This window comes from Natator depressus, chromosome 11, assembly GCF_965152275.1.
Source record: "Natator depressus isolate rNatDep1 chromosome 11, rNatDep2.hap1, whole genome shotgun sequence".
In the NCBI taxonomy this organism is placed as follows: domain Eukaryota; kingdom Metazoa; phylum Chordata; order Testudines; family Cheloniidae; genus Natator; species Natator depressus.
In genome coordinates this window covers 41,718,386-41,743,981 of record NC_134244.1, presented here as the reverse complement: position 1 = coordinate 41,743,981, position 25,596 = coordinate 41,718,386, and the positions used below count along the sequence as shown (strand labels likewise).

General features: G+C 41.6%; 1 protein-coding gene across 2 annotated transcripts in view; it reads left to right on the top strand.

Moving 5' to 3' along the window:
• The window catches only part of CIRSR (corepressor of RBPJ and splicing regulator), a 43,515-nt gene that overhangs the window by 2,033 nt on the left and 15,886 nt on the right, over nt 1–25,596 (top strand). For both annotated transcript variants that reach the window (XM_074967609.1, XM_074967608.1), the window contains exons 2-7: nt 5,269–5,363; nt 6,014–6,087; nt 8,954–8,967; nt 9,071–9,126; nt 9,771–9,819; nt 10,010–10,127. In XM_074967609.1, coding sequence (XP_074823710.1) covers nt 5,269–5,363; nt 6,014–6,087; nt 8,954–8,967; nt 9,071–9,126; nt 9,771–9,819; nt 10,010–10,127 — 406 coding nt within the window. The remainder of the gene's footprint in view (nt 1–5,268; nt 5,364–6,013; nt 6,088–8,953; nt 8,968–9,070; nt 9,127–9,770; nt 9,820–10,009; nt 10,128–25,596) is intronic.

The following is a 25,596-nucleotide window of genomic DNA, read 5'->3' as shown; positions in this document are numbered from 1 at the left end:
GGGGAGTGAGGAGCAACACCAAGTGTCCTGTGTGTCCAGATCACTTCCCCCACCTGTGCTGTGCTGTGAGGTGAGCATCAGGAGCTGCTACTCTGCTGCCTTCCCCTTACGCAGTCCCCGGTGGCAGAAGTGACCAGGATGCAGGGAGCCCTGACCTCTCTTCTCCTCTCGCAACCTCCTAGGGGTGTGTTGGAGGAGCAGCATTGGAGAGGGGAGTGAGCAGCAATATCAGCTGCTCCATGCATCCAGGTCAGTTTCCCTATGTGGGTGCAGGGGTTGGGGAGCCCACAGGAGCCAGGGCAATGGGGGAGGTGACACGCCCAAGGAGGACAGGGGTGCCAAAATACAAGCTCGCCCAGGATACCATTTTCCCTCCGGCTGGCCTGTAAAAAGACAGGAAGTGGGAAATTTCTTGCTCAACTTTTCCAGATTCACATTATTTGATTGTCATGAGAAGTGAGTGTATTGTCAAAGTATTTAAAAAATAAATAAATAAAAATAAAAAAAGAGGCGAGAGCCATCCTGGCTGTCAGAGGCAGGTACAATACATCAAGCAGCTGCCCAGGATAGATTTTCACACTGGAGCTATGTCAACAGTAGGCACACTTTACCTGTGGAGGATACCGGTATACTAAACTGGCAAAGTGCTCCTAGGGTGGATGCAGCTTATACTGACAAAGCTGTGCTTTGTATCTGTTTAGTAAAACCACCCTCTATGACTGAAACAAACTACACTGCTAAAAACAGCTTTGCCGGTGTGTCTACACTATATTACATATACACTATATAGCTGTATCTACACTATACACCGCTCACTGACCTGGTTGTGCTGGCAGAGGTCTGGAGTGTAGGCCTTTCCCAGGTTTGTCTAGGCTAGAGCTTTTTAGGGCTTCTCTATACATGAAAATTACTCTGGGTTGAGGTAGGGTTTGAATTTAAAGCAGAATATTACAGAATAACTCCAGGTGTGGCCACTTGTGTTCTGGAATAAGAATGCCTTTTCCTGATTTAGCTTAATCCACAATAAGGTCTGGTGTACACTAGGAAATTAGGTTGACATAACTAAATCGCTCAGGGATGTGAAAAATCGACACCTCTGAGCAATGCAGTTAATCCAACCTAACCTTTGATGTAGTCAGTGCTAGGTCAACAGGAGATTTCTGTCAACCTAGCGACTGCCTCTTGGGGAGGTCAATTATCTACACCAATGGGAGAACCTCTCCAGTCAGCATAGGTAGTGTCTTCACTGTAGAACTACAATGATGCAGCTGCAGTTGTGTTTTAAGTGTAGGCAACCCATAAGAGTTATCACACATGGCCGTAGCTAGCTATTCCAGAATAAATCCATGTGTAGACAAACCCTTACCTTGTTTGCCAATTAACTCCAGGCAGTTAAGGGGTTTGTAAAGGCTATTCTAGACATCTGTATTTGTAGCAAACATTTGGGGAGCATCCAGACTAACCTTTACAAGTATGTTAAGTACCTTCAGTTAATCAGGAGGGAGGGAAATCTCTAGGGTAGACAAAGGGGGAGTGGGGGCTGGTTATAGCACATAAGGTTCTAATCTTGGCTCTAATTTGGAAACAGATATGGTGTGGCCACATTAGTACATATTTCAGAGTAGCAGCCGTGGCAGTCTGTATTGTATGGCAAGTTCCAACTTATCTGTATGTATATATATTTCTTCTTACTATATGTTCCATTCTAGGCATCCGATGAAGTGGGCTATAGCCCATGAAAGCTTATGCTCTAATAAATTTGTTAGTCTCTAAGGTGCTACAAGTACTCCTGTTCTTTTTATTAGTACATATATTTGTATGATCAGGTCCCTTATTTTAAGAGTCACCTGCATTGACATATAGAAGCTGGAAATATGTTCTTGTTTTCTGCATTTTTAAACATGAGATTGTGACTTAACTGCATTTTCAGTTAACAAATTATTGGTAGCTAATTACTGCTTCATTGCAAGAAGGACCGTATTTAAGATTTTGCTGTGAGATTGATTAATCTGCACCTAAATATCAATGTATGAGGAGTATAAAATAACTGGATTTCACAGCCCATCTGAAGTGTGACCTTTTACTTTGCCTCTAATATACAATGTAAGTCCTAAAGATGAGACAATTGTATACTCAAGCTTACAGCCACAAGATAGAAAATTGCACCAATAACAAATGAGGGCCCTGGAACAGATTCATTGACAGAACTGAGCATAGACCCTGACAGAAGGTGCCTCTTCAGGAAAAAGTTTGTTTAGGGGATCAGGGTAGTACAAGGGAGCACTGACCTCTGGTCCCAGTGGTGGGCAGTGCTGGCTGGAGAGAGTGTGTATGGCCAGAGCAGTTGGACGATATGTGCCTTCATTATATCCCTTAATCAGCTTTAGTCAGAGTTGCCCCACCACCTGACTGGCAGAAGTCCTGGGAAAGGGAAGAAACACTATCTGACCTTCCTTGAGGCCAGAATGGTGCAGAGGGGGGTACTTTGGCTTTGTTCTAGTCTATATAGGTTTTTATACTGCCCTCATCACTGTAGCGTTGATGTGTTTTCTCGGTAGTGTCCATTGAAAGTGTAACACTGAGCTCAGGCAATGACTGGTATATTTTGTAACTGCTTTGAGCTCACCATTGTGCAAATCTGTACATGTAAATGCATATGTGCAGTTTTTGTTATTAAATGACTTAATAGTTTGTAAAGGATCAAAGTGCTGCTAGGTGATTATCGCATGATTATCCTTATCCAGGGTGGGTGTGATTTATTCTGCTGTTCAGAAACCTACATTTAGGCTGCAGTCTTGATCCACAGAGCCAGGGGCGATGGAAGGTCCCTAAAATTGACAGGGCCATGGGCACCTGAACCACGGCTGTGCTCCCTCGCTTTGCCCTTTTTCCCTGAGGCCCTGCCCCCTTGGGCTGCCCCTCTCTGACACCTCCCCCATCACTTGCACTTGTGGCTGGTAAAAAGTGGAGGAGCAGTGGACCCCTGGCTTCCCCTATTCTAGTGCTCCTGCACAGAGCTGTTGTAGCACTGCAGCGAGCTCTGGACTGACTGTTTTTCCTACCCTGCTGAGATGTTTATTTCCAGCAGCCCATCCCAATCCAGGTGACCTTCCTCCTCCTGCCACATGTGAGATAAAGCTATAATTTGACAATTCATTTTTTATAATTTCTATGGCATCTCCATAGAGGAAAATAACCTAAAGTTGGATGATGGTAGTATTGCTTCATCTTATTATCCTCTTATACAGTTCATTTAATCTTATTTGCTTCATTTCTGTGGGTTAAAATGCCTTAAGTCTTATCTTATTACAGTCCAACTTTTGATTTTAGCTATTTTTGATGATGTGCACATCTGTAGAAAAATGACCTCGGAATGATACCTCACTTATCTACATCAGTTTGCAATATGATGGTTTGCTGCATATACAGACATAGTTGGACATTATTTTATAGCATATAATTTTGTACAGGCATCCTTTTATTCTATTTTGTTTATATGAACATTTGTAGATGTTGTTTGATCATAAGCAGCAAATCACAATTCTAATCATGTTAATATTAGGGCTGTCGATTAATCGCCGTTAACTCAAAAAAATTAATTGTGATTAAAAAATTAATTGCTATTAATCACGCTGTTAAACAATAGAATACCAATTGAAATTTATTAAATATTTTTGAATGTTTTTCTTCATTTTCGAATATATCAGTTATAACACAGAATACAAAATGTACAGTGCTCACTTCATATTATTTTTGATTACAAATATTTGCACTGTAAAAATGATAAGAAATGGTATTTTTCAGTTCGCCTCATACAAATACTGTTGTGCAGTTTCTTTATCATGAAAGTGCAACTTACAAATGTAGGGGAGTTTTGTTACATAATTGCACTCAAACAAAACAATGTAAAACTTTAGAGCCTACAAGTCCACTCAGTCCTACTTTTGTTCAACCAATTGCTCAGAAAAACAAGTTTGTTTACATTTACAGGAGATAATGCTGCCCACTTCTTAATTACGTCACCTGAAAGTGAGAACAGGCGTTTGCATGGCACTGTTGTAGCAGGCGTCGCAAGATATTTGCATGCCAAATGTGCTAAAGATTCATATGTCTCTTCATGCTTTGGCCATCGTTCCCGAGGACATGCTTCCCATGCTGATGACGCTCCTTAAAAAAATAATGCATTAATTAAATTAGTGAATGAACTCCTTGGGAGAGAATTGTTTGTCTCCTGCTCTGTTTTACCCGCATTCTGCCAGCAGTCTTGAAAGATGACCCAGCACACGTTCGTTTTAAGAACACTTTCACTGAAAATTTGACAAAATGCAAAGATGATACCAATGTGAAATTTCTAAAGATAGCTACAGCTCTCAACCCAAGGTTTAAGAATCTGAAGTGTCTTCTAAAATCTCAGAGGGACAAGGCGTGGAGCGTGCTTTCCGAAGTCTTAAAAGAATAACACTCTGATGCAGAAACTACAGAACCCAAACCACCAAAAAAAGAAAATCAACCTTCTGTTGGTGCAGTCTGTCTCAGATGATGAAAATGAACATTACAGTCTGCACTGCTTTGGATAGTTATCGAGCAGAAACCGCCGTCAGCATGGACGCATGTCTTCTGGAATAGTGGTTGAAGCATCAAGGGACATATGAATCTTTAGTGCATCTGGCACGTAAATATCTTGTGATGCTGGCTACAACAGTGCCATGCAAACGCCTGTGCTCACTTTCAAGTGACATTGAAAACAAGAAGCAGGCAGCATTATCTTCTGCAAATGTAAACAAACCTGTTTGTCTGAGCAATTGGCTGAACAAGGACTTGTAGGCTCTAAAGTTTTACATTGTTTTATTTTTGAATGCAGGTTTTTATGGTACATAATTCTACATTTGTAAGTTCAACTTTCATGATAAAGAGATTGCACTACAGTACTTGTAGTAGGTCAATTGAAAAATATTATTTCTTTTGTTTTTTACAGTGCAAATATTTGTAATAAAAATAAATATAAAGTGAGCACTATATATTTTGTATTCTGTGTTGTAATTGAAATCAATATATTTGAAAATGTAGAAAACATCCAAAAATATTTAAATGAATAGTATTCTATTGTTCAACAGTGCGATTACTTTTTTAATCGCTTGACAGTCCTAGTTAATATATAAGTAGACTGTGAGACTATATTGTTTTATGTGCATCTATGCTATAATAGGATTTTACTTACTGGTAATTAACATTTAAGATTAATTTTTCACTATGATGTGTTTTAAATAGGTATGGATGGCAGAACAGAAAATATCGTATGATAAGAAGAAACAAGAAGAACTAATGCAACAATACCTTAAAGAACAGGAATCTTATGATAATAGGTGAGAACTTCTGTAGTATTAACGAAAGCTAAATTTTCCTCCCTCTCTATATTCTATGGTATCAAGAAATAGCCCACATTCACGTACTTGAAGTTGCATCACCACCTGGTTTCCATAAGTCCTATAGTCCTAAAAGTTTCTCATAATTTTGAACAGTGATTCATAAATTTGAGTCTACTTAAGCAGGGGTCATGTGGATTTTGGTCCTTCCTTTTTGTTTTGGACCATCGTTTTTCTGCTTGCTCTACTAATACTCCAAAAGTTTTATGAGTATTCATCTGATTCATATAAATGCAATACTACAATCTCTGCTTGGAGCAGCAAGTTACCAGAGATTGCTGCAAATGTGTGTGGTGCTAATGTACCAGCCAGGGTCTGTTTTTCATAATGCTGCTAGCACAGAAGTGAGACAGGTATCTTCTGAAACATTCATGTATTGTGTTATGTAGCAGTGCCCGCAAAACCATTGACCAATCTCTATATTCTTTTAATATTTAATCTGTAATATTAACACGAACAAATGGGAATTGTGAATTATTGTCACAATTCCCTTGTGTGCTTTTCATGTCTATTTTAAAATAACTCTTTTAGTAAATAATGTAAATTTGTATTTCCCGTGATATGTCCTAAACTCTGTTCTTTTAATTTAGATTGCTTATGGGTGATGAGCGTGTCAAGAATGGTCTTAATTTCATGTATGAGGCCCCACCAGGAGCAAAGAAAGGTACTTCTGATTTCTTAACATCTTGTGGGAAATTTGATTTAAATATATTGTGCACTCGCTTAAAAAACTGTTGTTAACCTTAAGGTTGCAAAGTCAAGCTCAAAAGTTAGGAAATGTCATACTTAATGTTGGCCAGGCAACTTTTGTGCACTTGCAGTAAGAGTTATGCAGTCTTTTATGACATGACTATTGTTTCTACAGGAAAACTGTTTCCCAATGTTCTCTGGAATGAGAAACTTTTTTTTTAAAGTAAAAATATTTTTACAAGATCAGCAGAAGGTACATCTGACAAAGATGATCCCTGTTTCCCCTGCCAAATTTCAAGCCTTTGCTCCAAAGCATGGTGGTACTAGAGCGTCTCACTGAAATGGTTGTAAAGATTTATTTATTTATTCATTTATTTATTTTATCCTGGGCAAAACAACATATTTTACCGTAATAGTGTTCTCAGAAATGCCTTAAGCTTTTTGCTGAAACTTAAAAAACATCTCAGCCTGAGGCAGAAACCTGGCATGGGAAATTTCAACCCAAATGATTGAAGTTTGGGAAAATTGTTGTAAGTGACTGAAACAGGGTCTTATAATGAGAAGTGTCAGGCAACCTTTCTCATAGGATCTGCCTGTAATAGTGTTTGGTAGATATATAGAACACTAGCAGTTTTTTTTCTTTGTTGTTAAAAGTGAGTGTCTAGTATGAATAAGGTAGTACTTTAACGAGTCTAACGTAACATGCTAAGATTTTCTTCTGATTACAAGAGAGTACATCGCTAAAAAGCATATAACATTTAATCAGAATAAACAGCCCACATCTTGTCAGTATGAACAGAGGGAATCTGAATCCACATTAGAAGCCCTTGGAATGAGACAGCTTCCTTGTTGTAAAGTACGTTCTATAATTTAACTTAAAAGCTCTTAAACCGGTTTTTTAAAAAGACTGTCAAGTTATACAATCTTAGACACAAATGTAATCTTATAGCTTTACTATTGTTATGTAACCCTTAAAATGACTACCTCTGAAATACAGGACATTTTGTTTTCCTTTAGTTTTTGTGTTAGTTTACTTTGTGTGTCTGACAGCATTTTGTGTATAGTTGGATTGTCTCTCTCCCCGGTATAGTCAATAGGTTTCCCCTGTTTTCTAATTTCCCCTGTAGTGAGAAACATTTCTTTTAAGTTACAATTATTGCAAAACTACAAAAATAAGCAAGGGACTAAGGGACAGGCATAGTACCTGAAATAACATTTTGTTTTGTTTTAATGACTACATTTCTAGTTGGTTTTTATGGTACTTTTAACCAAATAATATAACTAGAATTTGCCTTACAATAACAATGAAACTGATTTCCAGTGGTTCTAAAGAGAAAACTGTTTCATTCAGTTCCTCTTCGTGTCAGCAACCTGTGCCCCTGCTAGGAAGTACAGCAGAATCTTACTAATGACACTGATTGTGAATTACCACATTTTGTAAATTAACAAGTAAGAATAGTCCTTTGTCACAAAATGTGTTCATTTATCTTGACAAGTACAGTTTAGGTTTAATTATTTATTTTATTTCATAGTCTAGTAGTAAATGCAGGTGAGTATATTTGTAAAAGTAATGATAACCAGTAATATGAGATCTCACTACAGCACTATTGTTCAATTACTAGAAAGTTGAGGGAGGCTGATAGAGTTTATGTAAGAATAATCAGATTTGTGGTTAGCTAAGTGAGAATTAGTAAGGTTCTACTGTATCATTGAGAGAGCAACCCCTGTAGAGAGACGCTGAATAGTTATCCAGGAATAAAGACGTATTTAGAAAAATCTAAGAAATCCTTAATGTTATAGCATTTGCAGATAGTTACTTAAAGCAGTGGTTCTCAACCAGGGGTATGCATACCCTGGGGGTACACAAAGGTCTTCCAGGGGGTATATCAACTGATGTAGATTTTGACTAGTTTTACAACAGGCTACATAAAAAGCACTAGCGAAGTCAATACAAACTAAAAGTTCATACAGATGCTCTATATACTGTACACTGAAATGTAAGTACAATATTTATATTCGATTTGATTTATTTTATAATTATATGGTAAAAGTGAGAAAGTAAGCAATGTTTCAGTAATAGTATGCTATGACGCTTTTGTATTTTTATGTCTGATTTTGTAAGCAAGCACTTTTTAAGTGAGGTGAAACTTGGGATACTTGTGGGTACACAAGACAAATTAGACTCCTGAAAGGGGTACAGTAGTCTGGAAAGATTGAGAGTCTCTGACTTAAACTGTAAATCTTAAAGGATCTGTGCCTATATAACTGTTGTATCTAACTCACTGTAATGTATCAGTGGAGTTTTCCTTAAGTCAAAATCTTTGTATGATAAACATGAATTTCATTTTGTGTAATAATGATTCACTATGAAATCTTCTTTTAAGTATTTTCTCAAGAATTGAAAATGTAGGCCCCAATCCTGTAAACACATAAGCACGTGCCTGACTTTACTAGAATACTTAGCCCTGTGGAAATCTGTGAGACTACTCACAGTAGTGAAGTTAAGCTTATGCATAAGTGTTAGGAGGATCAAGGCCCTAGATACTGGCACATTAGGTTGTTTTGTTACTCTGAACTTCACTTGTATTTACTACTAATGAATGCAGAGCTCAACACCAAGTTGCAAAAGGGCTATATAACTTCAGCTATGTCCTCCTGCTCCTTTGTTGTGTTAGTTTGAAAAGTCTGAGGGGAGGAAATGTTGTAATAGTGCCTTGAAACATAGGTATAATATTATAAACCATTAAAATGTTCTGCCTTCAATGTAGATATCCACAACAGCCTATATCTGTGATTAATGTCTTGTCTTATTTTTTTTCATGCTTTTCTATTCTTCAAAGAAGAAACCAAAGAGGTAATCCAACACATCAATTCTTAACAGTTTCTTTACAGTTACTTAATATAACTTTCAAACTTGATGTGAGATTTTCAACATTCTTGTATTTTATGTTTTACAGCAAGAGGGAGAGACTGAGTACAAATTTGAATGGCAGAAAGTAGCCCCACGAGAAAAGTAAGAACTATTTATTTATCTGGATAGAAATCCACTCTTTTTGGAGCTAGTTTCCATTTTGTTGTGAAAAGAAAAGGAGTACTTGTGGCACCTTAGAGACTAACCAATTTATTTGAGCATGAGCTTTCGTGAGCTACAGCTCACTTCATCAAGCTCACGAAAGCTCATGCTCAAATAAATTGGTTAGTCTCTAAGGTGCCACAAGTACTCCTTTTCTTTTTGTGAATACAGACTAACACAGCTGTTACTCTGAAACCTGTCATTTTGTTGTGCTTTCTTTCCTTCTGTTACCTTTCAGGCAGGTGGTTTCTCTTATTCTGTCATGGCCTCATGGCCGGTTAGTCAAGCTTTTAAAACAGAGGAGTTTGTGTGTTCTAATCAGCTATTTTTCTCTTGGTTCTGGGTGCATATTTGAAAACACCTGTTTTAGTATGAATACTTAAGTACACCTTTAAGTTATTTGCAGTTCCTCCGACTTGTGTGTTTTGTTTGAGTTACTTTGATTTTGGAATAGATATGCATTCTCTACATCTAACAATGAGATGTTCTGTAGTAGTTTTGTATATGATAGTTTGAAAAACTTTTCTGTTTATTTTATTGTATTAATCTTAAGACTTTAATCTGTTTCTTTTTGCATGTAACAGATATGCTAAGGATGACATGAACATCAGAGATCAGCCATTTGGTATCCAGGCAAGTTACATTTACCTTTGTGAGAGTCTTTGGTGTATTTCAAATATTTGTCTAACTACATGACATTCACATTAATCGTATCTTATTCAGTAAGTTAAAACAGCTCCTTAGACTTAAGAACATAACAAATTACTAGAAGACATGAAATTCTGTTGCTAACTCAATTATGTCTATGCTGTTTATTCGTCAGGTGCGGAATGTGAGGTGTATTAAGTGCCACAAGTGGGGTCATGTAAATACTGACCGAGAATGCCCTTTGTTTGGTCTTTCTGGAATTAATGCAAGTTCAGTTTCCAATGATGGATCAGGTAGGCACTAGAAATGTATTTAAAATGATTTGTAATTGTCTATCTCAGAAAGGAGTCTTCATGCTGTGGCACATTCCACTGCAGATTATAGAGAATTTTATAGTCTGAGAATGAAATGTATTCTCAAGTCATTTCTTCAGGAACGCCATTACAATTGGCACCCTGGTTAACTTTCTGAGCAGAGAGGCCAAGGATAGAAGCTAAACTATGTCACTTTCATGTAATAACTATTAATTCTTTTTGCATAGTCCGCCCATTGACAATCTGCCTTATCTAAAGGGACTAATTCAAAAAGTTATTTGGTGTTCTTTTATTGAAGGGAAGTGCCATAAAGCTTTACTTCAAGAAACAGTATATCATGTTGCTTTGCTTTTAAGCATTGTCAGAAGATCATACCATCATAATAGCAACTGTATAGTTGTAGATGAGATGGCAGTCTTTCTGAGCCTCTATATTCAATGGCTTATAATGTTGTTTACAGCTTAGAAGAAATTTTGATTGGAAAGTTTTTTACTGGTGTAGGGGGGTGGGGAAATATACTTTACAGCTATTACTAGTGAGACATGCTTTTATACTCAGAAAATTCAATTTGTGCTGAAATCAATCCTGACACACACAATCCTCAAATACTCTCTTGTGAAATTTAAAAACACTTGTAAATAAGCGTTCTCACACATCGTATTGTGCTTATTCGTCTTCCCATTCATAACTGCACCAAGGCCACTTTTCAGTGTCTGTTTGTTGAAAACCTAACTAGTTTTTCATCAACCCTAAGTAATCTCTGAGTGTGCCAGGCCTTTTCCTAGTCAGGTACCGGTCCCCAGGGCATCTTCCCAAGCAACTGCTAAGAGCATAGTGAAAGGGATTTAGTACATCTGACATACCTTCTGTTTGAACATAAGCACTATAAATTCCACAGTTTGTGTGCTCTGAAGCTAAGCACCTCCTAGTACAATCACTTCTTGAAATTTTCAGCTTTAGACCCTAAAAGAAAGTGTGTGATCCTGAGCAACTCCTGATGCCTTTTTAAAATAGGAGTGAGTATAGAGGGATGACTGGTCAGGTTTGGGGCAAATCTAGAGTGCATATTTTAAATTTGTTTGCATGTGTGATCTCTTGAATTAAATATAAGACACAGTGGTATTTTACTTTTTTTTTTTTTTTTTTTTTTAAGGAAATTAAATGCAAAGCACTATAGTTGGGATTTTCAGAGGCTCTCAGCATTGGTTTAATTCTGTTCCCATTAATTTAATAGGGGGAGAGTTAGGCCTTTCTGGAGCATTTTTGAAAATTCCCTCTATGTAAATGCAATATTTAATGTGGAAAGATAAATTACAGAAGTTAAGAAATTCATCTAGTCCCACAGCAGCCATAATTCAGCCACATTGCACATGTACCAGTGTATTAAAGCTAATGCTGTATACAAGAAAAACAGGATAATACGAGCTAAATCCTGAACTCAGGGCACAGCCCAAATAAGTGAGATCTGGGAGGAACTAATTGCTTTTCCCCATAGTAGCAGAGCCACCACTGTAGAGCTACCATCCAGCTATTATGATAGCCTCAGAGCTGCAGTAGCCCTTGCTGCTGAACCTCCCTAAGAAGAAAGTGAGTTTGGTTCATGAATCTATGCAGTAGCAGATTTAACCTTCTTTGAGTGCTTGCTCATGTCCATTCCAATGTAGGTATGTGCTCGTCCCAGAAAGATTTTTCCCTTAGTGGTATCCATCAGGTTGTCTCTGGTGCCCCCTGGAGTTGTGCTCTCACAGGGATGGTATAAAGGGCCTTGCTGACTCGCCGCCCCCTCCTAAATTCCTTCTTACTGCCCATAACAGTTGTTGGAACTTGAGCTCGTCCTTGCGTTTTCCTGCAAGTACATCTCTCAGTGGACTTTGTTTCTATTACTGTATATAGTTATTTGTAGTGGTTAAGTTTTAGTCAGTTAGCGGACCCCGCTTTGCGGGGTTAGCCCTTCCACAGCACCAGGGCATGCCACAGTCTCTGGGGTTTAAGCTGTGTGAGTCATGCCATAAGCCAATGCCTGTTAGTTGAGGCAGCTGGAATGGGGGTCACTGTCTGGGGGAGGCCCACATGCAGGAGTATTGCAGGATCTGCAAGGGGTTCAGGCCCTGTACTAAGAAGGACAGGGACATCAGACTCAAGTTCTTCCTCATGGAGGCTCCTCGGGGACAAGCCAGGCCAACTCGGCACCGCAGTACTTTGGCTTCAGTAAGAAGCACCCCAGCAGCTCTAAAAGAGACTGAGCACAGTTCTGCTTCACCCGTGCCAAGGAAGGACTCTTCTGTTTCCCAAGACTCCTAGCACCAACAGTCACCCTGGTGCCGAAGAAAACCACTCCTACATGGATTCTCAGCACACTTCTCGAGAAACAAGCAGAGGAAAACTGACTGCGGGCGATCCCCACCCCAAGGTCTGTTGGACACAGAGATTCTAGGCAGAGTGCGACCTATGTCGGGCCACTCAGAGATACTAGCTGTGTGGACAGTAGCATTGACTCTGGCCCCTGGAAGGGTGCCACTGAGTTCAGCACCTTTGGACTCTCCACCAAGAGAGAGCCATCACAGTGCAAATACTCTGGCATTACCATTCACACCAGAGGCACTTGAGTCAGCGAGGGAATTACTGTCACTCCCGGTACCGCCATCCCCCGCCATTCTGGAGCTATCAGGGGCGGCACCAGAGATAAGAGCCACGCAGCACCAAGACCCCAGGCGCCATCAAAAGGGAAACCTCCTATGATGACACAGCACCGATCTCCTCCCGCCTGGCACTGCTCGCCAGCACCGGTCAGTGCCACTCCACCCTGGTTGCCAAGAAGTGACTCTTCGGAGTCAGACTCGGAGGCAGAGGCATTCCCCAGTGGTCGACATGTGCCAAAGCATTCCACTGGTGGCCTGGCCACCAGTGCAGTGGCAGATGCCACTACAGTGGCTGTTTTGGAACCCCCTGGACTTTTCCACCAGTCCAGGGATCACAGTCCAGAAGGTTCTACTCTGTTTTATCAGAGTCTAGAGCTCCCCCACCATCTCCCTTAGAACAGGGACCAGGCCCCAGTGCCAAGCCTGGTGCCAAATTTGAAGTCCTGGCACTGAAGACCCATCCGGTGCAGAGGGCGAGGAACAATGCCCCTTGTCTGTGTAGGCTGCTTCCTCCTCCTCTCCTGATGAGGTGGTTTCAGGAACAAGTGTAGTGCCCTCCCAAGATGATTATAGGGCGCATCAGGAGTTCCTCAAGAGGGGAGCTCAAAACCTGTGGATCCAGGTGGAGGAGATCACAGAATCCTCCCATGCCCTCGTGGACATTCTAGTGGCATTTGCCCTTCAATGAAGCCATTTTGGACCCCATCAAAGCCTTATGGCAGATCCCTGCAACCAATAGCGAAGAGGATGGAGAAAAAGTATAGTACTTTGTTCCCACTCAAGGGTGTGAATTTCTCAACACACATCCTTCACCGGATTTGCTGGTGGTTTCAGCAGCTAATGAGCGGGAGCAGCAAAAGCCAACTCCCAACACCAAAGATGCAGAAATCTAGATTTTTTTGGCGGGAAGGGTCTACTCAACTGTTGGCCTCCAGCTCAGGATCGTGAACTAGCAAGTGCTCCTGACCCATTATGATTTTATTTCCTGAAACGCAATGGCAAAATTTAAGGAACTATTGCCACAGGAGTCCAGGGGTGAATTCTCGGCCCTAGTTGAGAAAGGAAAATTGGTGGCAAGGGCGTCCCTTCAGGCAGCCTTGGACACAGCTGACTCTGCAGCCTGATCCATGGCTTCAGCTGTAGTTATGAGGAAAAACTCATGGCTTCAATCCTCTGTTACCCTATGAGGTGCAGCAGACATTGCCGGACCTTCCCTTTGAAGGCACATCACTCTTCTCGGAGCAAACAGATGCCAAGCTGCATAATCTGAAGACTCAAGCCACCCTGAAATCCCTAGTGTTACATACTCCAGGTCCTTCTAGGAACATTATAAGCCCCAACTGGCGGCTTGCTTCTACCTGCCACAGTCAAGACAAGACTACAATAAGAGAAAGTAGAGGCTATAAAAGGAGGCCTCCATCCCAGTCCATGTCAGCCTCCATGCCTGCACCCCCTAGGGTAATTGGCAGGGTCTAAGCAGGCCTTTTGATGGGATGTTTGGTGGTGATGTACCAGGACATTTGGATCCAATTTCCCTAATTTGTGTGGACCAGCTGTCCCACTTCTATCAGGCGAGGGCTTGCATTACCTCAGATTGCTCGGTGCTATGCACAATAGCACTGGGATACACCCTTCAACTCAGTTGTTCCCCTCCTTTCCACCTTCCCTCTCTCTCCCTCTTTAGGCATCCTTCTCAAGAGCAATGTCTAGCCCAGGAGGTACAGTCACTCCTAAGGGCGGGAGCAGTGGAGAAGGTTCCACTGGAGTTAAGGGGCATGGGGGTTCTGCTTCCGTTATTTCCTAATCCTGAAAGCCAATGGCGATCTCAGACTGAACCTGGACATGCAGAACCTCAACAGCTTCATGAAGAAGTTGAAGTTTTGCATGGTCTCCTTGGCCTCCATTATCCCTTTTCTGGATCCAGGGAACTTGTACTCCACCCTTGATTTGAAGGACACTTAGTCTCACGTTTCAATTTTCAGGTTCACAGACGGTTCCTGTGATTCATCGTGAACCACGTGCACGATCAATTTTCTGTGCTCCCGTTCGGCTTGTCAGCGGTCCCTCGTATGTTCAGAAAGCGAATGGCAGTCATCGCAGCCTTCCAGAGGAGGCAGGGGGTTCAGGTCTACCTTTACCTCAATGACTGGCTGTTCAGAGGTCAGACTAAGGCCTAAGTGGAGGCAAATGTAAAGTTAATCAACTTTCCAGGACCCGGGGCTGCTGATAAATATGCAGAAGTGTACCTTCTCCCTGGTTCAAAAGATAGAATTCATCGGGTCGATCCTCAACTCGGTCCAGGCCAGAGCCTTCCTCCCAGAAACCTGATCCCAAGCTCTTAGGGGTGCTCAGAGAGAGCCTGAAAATCACCCCATCACCACGGGAAGAAACTGTCTGATGCTCTGGGGCCTGTGGCATCGTGTTCCTATGTAATGCAACATGCAAGATTACGGCTCAGATCTCTTCAGACTTGGCTGGCATCGGTATATGCGCCAGGCTGAAACCATTTGGACATGGTGGTCTCACTTCCCCCTTTGGGATCACCACCCTTCTTTGCTGGCTGGACCTGTGGGCAGTATGTACAGGAGTCCCATTCTTGAGCCGCCAACCATCAATGTATCTCATTACAGACGTGTTGGCGATGGGATGGGGGACTCACTTGGGGTCCCTCAGGTCCTCCAGTCTCCAGAAGAGCTCCCTCAACATATCAACATGAGGAAAATCAGATCATTGTGCCTAGCCTGCCAGGTGTTTCAACCCCACTTGCAGGGCAAGTGTGTGTCAGTCCTTACAGACAACACAACAGCAATGTTTTATATAAACAGGCAGGGTGGCGCGCACTCCTCTCTCCTATGCCAGGAAGCTCTTTGACTGTGGGAATTCTGCAAAGCCCACTCACTCCACCTCGAAGCCTCCTATCTCCCAGGGTTGAAGAACAAGCTAACAGATCATCTAGCAGATCCTTCTCCAACCACCATGAATGGTCCATCCATCCAGATGTTGTGAAAGGCATTTTCCAGAAGTGGGGGACTCCCCAGATAGATCTGTTTGTGACGAAGCACAACAAGAAGTGTCTTCAGTTCTGCTCCTGCCTTGGTCACAGCCTGGGCTCGCTCACAGATGTCTTTCTCCTCCCTTGGATGGGCCATCTCTTCTTTGCATTCCCTCCCTTTCCCTTCATACACAAGGTACTGCTGAAGGTCAGAAGGGATGGGTTGCATCTTAACCTGATTGGCCTGGTCTGGCCCTGTCAGCACTGGTTCACCACCCTCCTGGACCTCTCGGTGGAACCGCCAATCTGCCTGTCTCTGTTTCCAGAACTGATCTCCCAGGACTACAGCTGCCTGTGTCATCTGAACCTAGAGTCCCTTTCACTCACAGCTTGGAAGCTCCATGGCTGAACCTTGCACAACTAGCATGCTCCAGGCCTGTTCACGAGGTGCTGTTAGGGAGCAGAAAACCATCCACTAGAGCTACTTTCCTGGCAAAGTATTCTCAATCTGGTCTGCACAGAAAGGGGTTTTGCCTACACAGTCAATGCTACCTTTCATTCTAGATTATTTAGTACACTTGAAACAGCTAACAGTTTCATCTATTAGGGTCCAGTCTCGGCTTTTCACTCATGGGTGAGCAGCCGGTCTGTCTTCTCAAAATCAATCTGTGGTCATTTTCTTAAGGGCCTTGGAGCGATTATACCCCCAGGCACTCAGCCACTCCCTCATTGTGACCTCAGCTTGCTGCTTGCAAGTCTAACAGGATCTCCATTTGAACTGCTGGCAATGTGCTCACTGCTCTACCTGTCACGGAAAGTGGCCTTCTTAGTGGCCATTACTTCTGCAAGAAGGATCTCAGAGATTTGAGCCCTTACTTTGGAGCCACCTTTCAAGGACAAGTTTCAACTGTGACCACACCCGGCCTTCCTGCCAAAGGTGGTCTCGCAATTTCCTAGTAACCAGGATATCTTCCTACCGGTCATCTATCCAAAACCACATGCTAACAGGGAGGGACAGAGACTCTACTGTCTGGATGGTAGGCATGAATTAGCCTTTTACATAGAAAGGACTTTTCGAATATTTAGTCAGCTGTGTCTAGCCATTGCAGATAAGATGAAAGGCCTTCCAGTTTTGGCCCAGATAATTTTATCATGGATTGCTTCCTGTATCTGCACATGCTACAACAAGGAAGCAGGTCCTTTTGGAATGGTGGCCGAAGCATGAAGGGGAGCATATGAATGTTTAACATATCTGGCATGCAAATACATTGCAATGCCAGCTACAAAAGTGCCATGCAAATACCTGTTCTCGCTTTCTGGTGACATTGTTAATAAGAAGTGGGCAGCATTATCTCCCGTAAATGTAAACAAACTTGTTTGTCTTCACGATTGGCTGAACAAGAAGTAGGACTGGGTGGATTTGTAGGCTCTGAAGTTTTACATTGTTTTGTTTTTGAGTGCAGTTAGGTAACCAAAAAAAATCTACATTTGTAAGTTGCACTTTCACAACAGAGATTGCACTACAGTACTTGTATGAGGTGAATTGAAAAATACTGTTTCTTTTATTTATCATTTTTACAGCGCAAATATTTAATCAAAAATAATATACACTTTGATTTCAATTACAACACAGAATACAATATATATGAAAATGTAGAAAAAACATCCAAAATATTTAATAAATTTCAATTGGTATTCTATTGTTTAACAGTGTGATTAAAACTGCGATTAATCGACAGCCCTAATTATTTGCAACACACAGGTTGCAGATCCCCTGATTGATTCCCTGCATTTTTCCCTGTGCCCCAAACATTTGTCCATCTCCCATCCACAGATGAATACACCTGGTTTCTACTGCATTCTGGGCTTTCCTTGTCCATAATAGAGAAGGAATGCTTTACACCTACATATGCAAATGGCGCTTAAGTTAGTGCTATGAGTGACCATCAATGAATTTCCTGATTCTTGAATTCTTGAGTCTTTGTATTTGATATCACTAGTTATATGCTCTTTAGCTTTAATACAGACTCTAAATGGTTAATTACTAGTGTACATACATGGGCTAAACTAGAATCCATGACAGTTGCTGTTTTTCCCCATTGGTTTGCTTACTTTTTTTCCTCTGCTAGTCCTTGCCCATCTGTTGACAATTGTACTGTCTTTCCTGCTGCCCAGGCACGTAATTTCGGTGTCATCTTTGACTCCTCTTTCTTCCCCCAAATGCAGGTGCTCAATACATCCTGTCACCACTTTCTTTATAATATCTGAAAAATTAATGAAGAGAGCATTAGTTAAAAATCCAAGTGCTTGTGACTTTTCAGTACACAGCAAATAAATGTTCTCTCTGTATAATTTTAGAAAGCTGGCAGAAATCCATATAAAACACAAATAATCCAAAGCACTTCCATTTGTTTTGGCTGTTAACCCCAGCCCTAAATGAGAATTGTGATGTGGGATGGGATTTTGGGAGTGGGGAGTGTTAATATCGAGATTTTGTAAAGTTCTAGACCAGTTGTTCTCAACACATGGGCTGCTTGCGGCCCAGTCAGCACACAGCTGCGGCCCATGTGACATCCTCAGCGCCATACAGGGTGTGTGTGTGTGTGTGTGTGTGTGTATATAAAATTGATTGATTGTGTGGAAGCAGCCCAAATAACACAGAGAGAGCTGCATGTGCGGACCACTGTTCTAGACACGAGGGACTAGATTCACAGAAGGACTTAAACACCTAACTGCTGCTTTAGGCACCTAAATCGCAGAATCAGGCCCCGCTGGGATTCGCAAAGCCTCCACTTACCTACCTTCAAATTCTGTAAACTCACCTGGTGCCCAAATTTTTGCAGTAAAAGTTCCCTAAGTGCCTGTGCATCTGCCTCTGAGCGTGCACACTGCAGCCCCATGCCAGGCACCTAAGATTCAGAGTGATGCGTGAACCAGGGGAAGATACGCATTGCTTTTCCTAATGTGCCTGCAATTCCTGATCCAGTAAATGTGCTCAGACCTTGTCTATCTGATTGGATCCTACAGAGAAGCTTATACAAAATGCCAGGGAAGGAAGAGGCGGAGGACCTCCTTCATAACTTTTAGCTCAGTGGTTAGGGTACGCACTTGGAATGGGTTTCAGAGTAGCAGCCATGTTAGTCTGTATCCACAAAAAGAAAAGGAGGACTTGGGCACCTTAGAGACTAACAAATTTATTTGAGCATATGCTTTCGTGAGCTACAGCTCACTTCATCGGATGCATTCAGTGGAAAATACAGTGGGGAGATTTATATACACATTTATATATATATATGTGTATATAAATCTTCCCACTGTATTTTCCACTGAATGCATCCAATGAAGTGAGCTGTAGCTCACGAAAGCTTATGCTCAAATAAATTTGTTAGTCTCTAAGGTGCCACTTGGAATGGGGAGACTCTTGGTGCAAGTTTGCCCTCCATCTGAAGGGGAGAAGGGTTTTGAACGAGGATCTGCCACCTCTTGGGTCAGTGTCCTAGCCACTGTATAAGATCATAGAATCATAGAATATCAGGGTTGGAAGGGACCTCAGGAGGTCATCTAGTCCAACCCCCTGCTCAAAGCAGGACCAATCCCCAACTAAATTATCCCAGCCAAGGCTTTGTCAAGCCTGACCTTAAAAATCTCAAAGGAAGGAGATTCCACCACCAACCTAGGTAACGCATTCCAGTGCTTCAGCACCCTCCTAGTGAAAAAGTTTTTCCTAATATCCAACCTAAACCTCCCCCACTGCAACTTGAGACCCTTACTCAGTTCTCAGTCTCTTCTGTTGAAGCTGTTCCCCTCTGGGTAAATAATTAAAAACATAAAATAAGTATTTGGAGCAGGCAAAGTGGATTCTGTGTCCCCTGCCTCCCAGCTGAGTGCTCTAACCACCAGCTAGAGTTACTGTCATGCTTGGTCTCTGGCCCCATGTGAAGCTCTTCCACTCTGAATAAATAATGAAAGAATCATTGCGCCAAAGAGAGAGAATACTAGAGTCACTCTGTAGCCTGGTGGGTTAGCACTCACATGGGAGGCAGGAGACTCCCAGTTTAAGTCCCCTCTCCACCAGTTTGAGCAGAGCTAGATAGTGTAAATCTACATGAGCTGGGAAATGCACCTCCCAGCTCAAATGTAGACGTACCTTGGGTTCATGGTAAGATAAGCGATGCCCTGCCTTGTCCTGTCTATCAAGTAGATCAGTGGTGTTAATCTGTTTACAGCCTGCTCAGAAGAAGGGTTGAAATATACTACAACCACATGATTAGCAACCATGTGATAATCATGTTGCTGTGTATGAAATCAATCATGTTATAACCTAGTCCGAAAGTCTTTAAAGTTCTGCAAAGTATAAGGGCTCTTAAACACAGGACAAATATTTCCTTTCCAGGCCAACTGTGTCAAATGAAGTGGTAGCAATATATCACTACCAAACTTTTACTGGATGGACATAGTGATGGTGCTTGCCTTATTTAAGAGAAATTTTGAACACTGCACTTGCTCAAAGGTTTGTCCTTATTGGGAAACCAAGTAGAGAGGAATATTTGATGACTAGACTACCATGTTAAGATGCCCCTCAGCTTTAATGGAGGACTGTCTGTTTTTGTTTCAAATATCATGTTCTTTGAAATGTTAGTTCTATGTCTGATAAAGTCTAAGGGTAAAATTTTGAAAAGTGTCTAATGCTCCTAAATCTCACTGAAAGCCAAAATTATTTATTTACAATTTAAATACTGCAAAAGTTTTCATTCAGGCGGTGCTGGGTGGATCTTGTTGAAGAGACTGAGGCAAGGAGATGAGCAGAACTATAAATGCTATACTTCATGATGATCTGCTGTCAAGCATAATTTCTCACATTTCAGCTATTTCTGATGTCTTGTTGACAGTTTTAGGGTAGTCTGCTGCTAGAAGTTTCTTTTTAAAATCCTACTCACTTTGTTCTTTAGATGTTTAAGGACAGTGCATGTAACTTTTAATTGCCTGTACTGAATTTTGTGTGTGTGTGTATAAATAACTTTTCTAGAATGTTGCTTTTTGTTGAGCACGCAACAAAATGGTTTTACCATTAATTAGTTTAGGTGGGACTGTGTGGTGGGATGGATCACTCGATAATTGCCATGTTCTGTTCATTCCCTCTGAAGTGTGCGGTGCCGGCCACTGTCAGAAGACAGGACATTGAGCTAGATGGACCATTGGTCTGACCCAGTATGGCCATTCTTATATTCTTATGTCTAAACAGGCTCATGAGAAATTTATGGTTTTCGTTTTAGGTATTTTGTACAGTGTTAACTTTTTCCTTTTTTTTTTTTTTTTAAATTGTTTCCTCTGCCCCATCCCCAAAATAGGTGAATGGGAATTTCACATCTCATCCTCAGTCCTCCACCCCAGCTGCCCCTTCACAGTAAAACCCCAAAAAGCTTCTCCTCTAGGCTGAGACTATTTTCAGCCTCAAAGAGAATTTTCGAGTTGCAAGTGAATGAAAAGGAGATTATGACTGTGTGGTCAAGTCATTTAAAATCTTTGCTTCAGTTTCCCCATCGATATAGAACTGGGATCCTATTTACCTAGCTCATAGTGGTGTTGTGAGGACTGATTCAATAATGTTTGGAAAACATTTTATACATAAAAAGCACTATGCAAGTGTGACGTATTAAGTTGCAATTCAACAACAATAACTATCGCTCTTGCAAAAACGGAAATTGTTTTAATAGTTAACAAAAAAGCATTTGGGCCTTTGGTAGTGGTATGTTAAGGAACATACCGCTTATTGGACTTATCTTGCTCTTTACATACAAACAGACTTGCATTGCTCTTTCGGACTGGATACCGTATCTGCTCCATGTATGGACTTCCCATTGACTTGAGTGAGGATTTCACATGTGGAATTGCTGCAGGATTGGGCCTATACAGATTAAAGCACATGTCTACTGCTAATCAGAGTCCTGTTCTGTGAGGGGAGACAGCTGTTTCTCAAGATCCAAAATGTAGGGCTACACTGCAGCACACAAGAAAACAATAACCCAGTACTGAGTTAGTTTCATTTTATTTTTCTTTGTGTACAGACCATTGTACATACTCAGTTGGTGATTCAAGATTAAAAAAAAAAAAACTTATTGAATAATATTTCACCAGTGAATAGAGATTATTTTTGCAATAAGGCAATTTCAGTGGATGTGGTTATCATGGGATAATCACACCCCTGGGGTACAGCCTTATCTGTAATCTCCCAGGAGTGTAATTATTTCATGGTAACTGCACCCCCTGATGTTGCATTATTTCCATTATGAAATTCTTAGTTTGATATATAAAGTAACTTACTTTGATCACTGGAAACTGCAAGGTAGTGTTAGAATGTTCCAGCTGTGAGGTTTACAGAGACCAACTATAAGATTTACTACTCCTTTACAAAGTTAAATTAGGCAATCAAAATGCTTCTTCAGGCTAGTCTGGTTTAGAATGTTTTTTACTGATACAAGCATAACTTCTAAGGTTCATAATCAAGATAAGGTAAAAATTATATGCAATATAATATATATCAGTTGTGATTACAAATTGGTATTCTGTGTGTATATGTATTTGTATTTAATAATTATACACAAAAGTACAGCTAGCCGCCAAAAGTTTGCTTGATTTTATACAACCCTTATTTTTCTAATTAGCTACCAGCATCTGTCAATTATTTGTTCTTTTGATGCTTTATGGAGTTCAAACAGCAGCTTTTAATTTCTGAATACATCAGTGGTCTGTTCACAATCCTGGAACTATTTCATAATGTTTTAATATTTGTTCATTCCAAAATGTCACTTACAGAAAGTGGTGTACACAGATTTAAAATATGCCATATAAATTCGGTAATGGAATTTACTTTTAGAGGAACAAGAGGTTATAATAAAACACCAGAGTTAGTTTCATATTTGGATGACTCCCAGGCTGTGGTCATGGCATGTAATATAAATTAGCATTTAATTTCATTGGAAAAAATGGGTGCCTTCACACACCTGCGATAGGGTAATAAGTAGTTTTGGAATGAAAATGGTTAGAGATAGTAGGAAGAATCACGACTGGCTCAATTTCTTCAAAAAATGTAGAAGCATCATTAGAGAAGTGAAACTCTGAGTGCTCCAGAAAGCAGTGAACAACATGGTGCTTTTAATACCCAATTTTTGTTTCCTAGCAGATAAAAATCAGTTAGCATGCAATAGGAAAGCAGAACTTAATTCTGTGCTCTACTTAATCTAGGATAGCGTTTTATTAAGAAAGAGTTGTTTAATGTGACTATCACGAAAATTCGTGTAAATAGTCATCTGTATTTAGGTACCATCAGAAAATGCATAGCAAATAAAACCCTCCTTAAAGATCTGCAGCTGAGAGCACTTTGATTGTAAACAGTAGGATCCCACCAAAATTTTCACTTAGCCTGGGCACCAATCAGATTTTAGATTAATCCCAAGTTCATGCTTCAAAATTCTCAATATTATGGTTTATGGGTATTAAATATACTTTGCTTTTATAAAAGCATGGGTGAATTCACTGAAGGCATGTTTATTGTTAAATACAATAACAGAACTTTATGTCAATAAGACCATTTCCTTGCCCCTCAAAAAAGAGAAACCTTGAATATCCTCCCAAATATAGTGTTTGGCAAAAGCACGGCTGATTATATTGGCCTTGTACTCTTGTCAAACCAACCTGGGGGAGAAGTGAGCAGTGTAGAGGTTCCCTCATTGAAAATACCACGTCTTTAGTCTTTAAATCAAGGGGATTGTTAGCTCAAGTGCCTCAGCTGATCTCAGTTGCCATAATATAATGTAAGGATGGGTAGTCACTCAGGTAACCAGGACTCCGACCCAAGCCATGCAGACCACTGGTTTAACCTCCTCATTATCTTGGTTACTGTTTTGTAAGATAGCAAATATCCTCTCTCCCCAAGCCCAACAGTTCTCTACTGCTTGGTTCTGTTAATGTTTCATTTGTCAGGTGTTCCCCCCCCCCCCCCCCCCGATAACTGGCGTTACACTGATCACAGTTTGAAAACAACCAAACCATTGCTGTCAATTGCATCCAGAAGCAAATTTGAAGCCAGTGAGAAGCACCACTAAGTGGGCAGCCACATTCCATAGTGGATGAAATCTGAGAGAAAGAGTTAAGGGAAGCTTTGTTGATAAATAATCGATTCTAGAGATGACATACACACGGATCATCATGGCAAGGTCTGCATCAGAATGGAAAAAACTGTCTCAGAAAGTAGATGACAATTAGCACTTCTGACCAAAGCTGTTACCTGGCCTTATAAAAGCAGTCAGAGATCCAACGGGGCTTCACCCACCCAGTTTGTGTCTTTATGACAAAAGGTGAGCAAATCCCCTCTCTTTCAAGAAATCAACTCTGTCATCTCCTGGATGTTTCCTCCTGTCAGCCACCATCTTCTGTGAATTGAGCCTCATCAAGGACCCAGTCTCAGACATACGCTGAGAGAGCTGAGCCACTGCCCTGTTGAGGTCTGATATTAAAAAGAGGGACTGAGTGTAATTAGCAGTTTGGTGTCATTGCAGCCCAAACCTTCTTGCTATAGGAGTGATTTTACTTGTACATTGAACAGGAAACCTAACAGGCTAGAATCTTCAGCACCCCATGCAAGAGAATGCTTGGGACAGAGGAACAATTGCCCAATGTATTATCTGGGCCTTCTCTGAGAGAAGGGAATAGAGCAGTGGTGGGCAAACTACGGCCCGGGGGCCAGATGCAGCCCTTCAGACATTTAAATCCGGCCCTCGAGCTCCTGCTGGGGAGCAGGGTCCAGGGCTTGCTCCACTCCACATGTGTCGTGGCTCCGCGCTGCTCATGGCAGCAGCAGCATGTCCCTCCTTCGGCTCCTACGTGTAGGGGCAGCCAGGGGGCTCCACACACTGCCCCCTCCCCAAGCACCGCCCCCACAGCTCTCATTGGCCGGCGACCACAGCCAATGGGAGCTGCAGGGGCAGCGCCTGCAGATGGGGCAACTCGCACAGCCTCCTGGCCGCACCTCCACGTAGGAGCCATAGGGGGGACATGGTGCTGCTTCCCGGAGCTGCTTGAGGTAAGCGCTGCCCAGAGCCTACACTCCTGATCCCTTCCAGTGCCCCGACCCTTCTGCCCTAGCTCTGATCCCCCTCCTGCTCTCTGAACCCCTCGGTCCCACCCTCCTGCACCCCCAGCTGGAGCCCTCACCCCCCCCACCCGCACCCCTGCCCCAGCCCGGAGCCCCCTCCTGAACCCTGAACTCCTCATTTCTGGTTCTACCCCAGAGCCTGCACCCCTAGCCAGAGTCCTCACCCCCTCCGACACCCCAACCCCCAATTTCATGAGCATTCATGGCCCGCCATACAACTTCCATACCCAGATGTGGCCATCAGGCCAAATCATTTGCCCACCCCTGGAATAGAGGATGGGATTTTCAAAAGTGAGTTAAAAACATATGTCCCATTGACTTGTCTCTACCTGACTCCACAATCTCCACAGATATTTCATCTTTGTCTATTGCCAGGAGGAAAATCCTCAGAGTTGCCTCCGTAACTTAGCCACATCTGAAACCACTTTGAAAGGATTCCATGGTATCAGAATACTCCAGGTATTGGCAAATCTGTTTGGCCAAAACCTTCACAGTAATCTTCCCCAAAAAAGGAAGGTGAGACAGGGCAATTATTGTCAAGATTATCTGCATCAAGAGACAGTTTCTTAAACAATAGCCCCCTAATAACTGCTTATTGAAGAAATTTTGCCATTCTGCTCTCCCCCAAAGAAGCACTGACTAGCTCCACCAATAATAGTGTCAGTA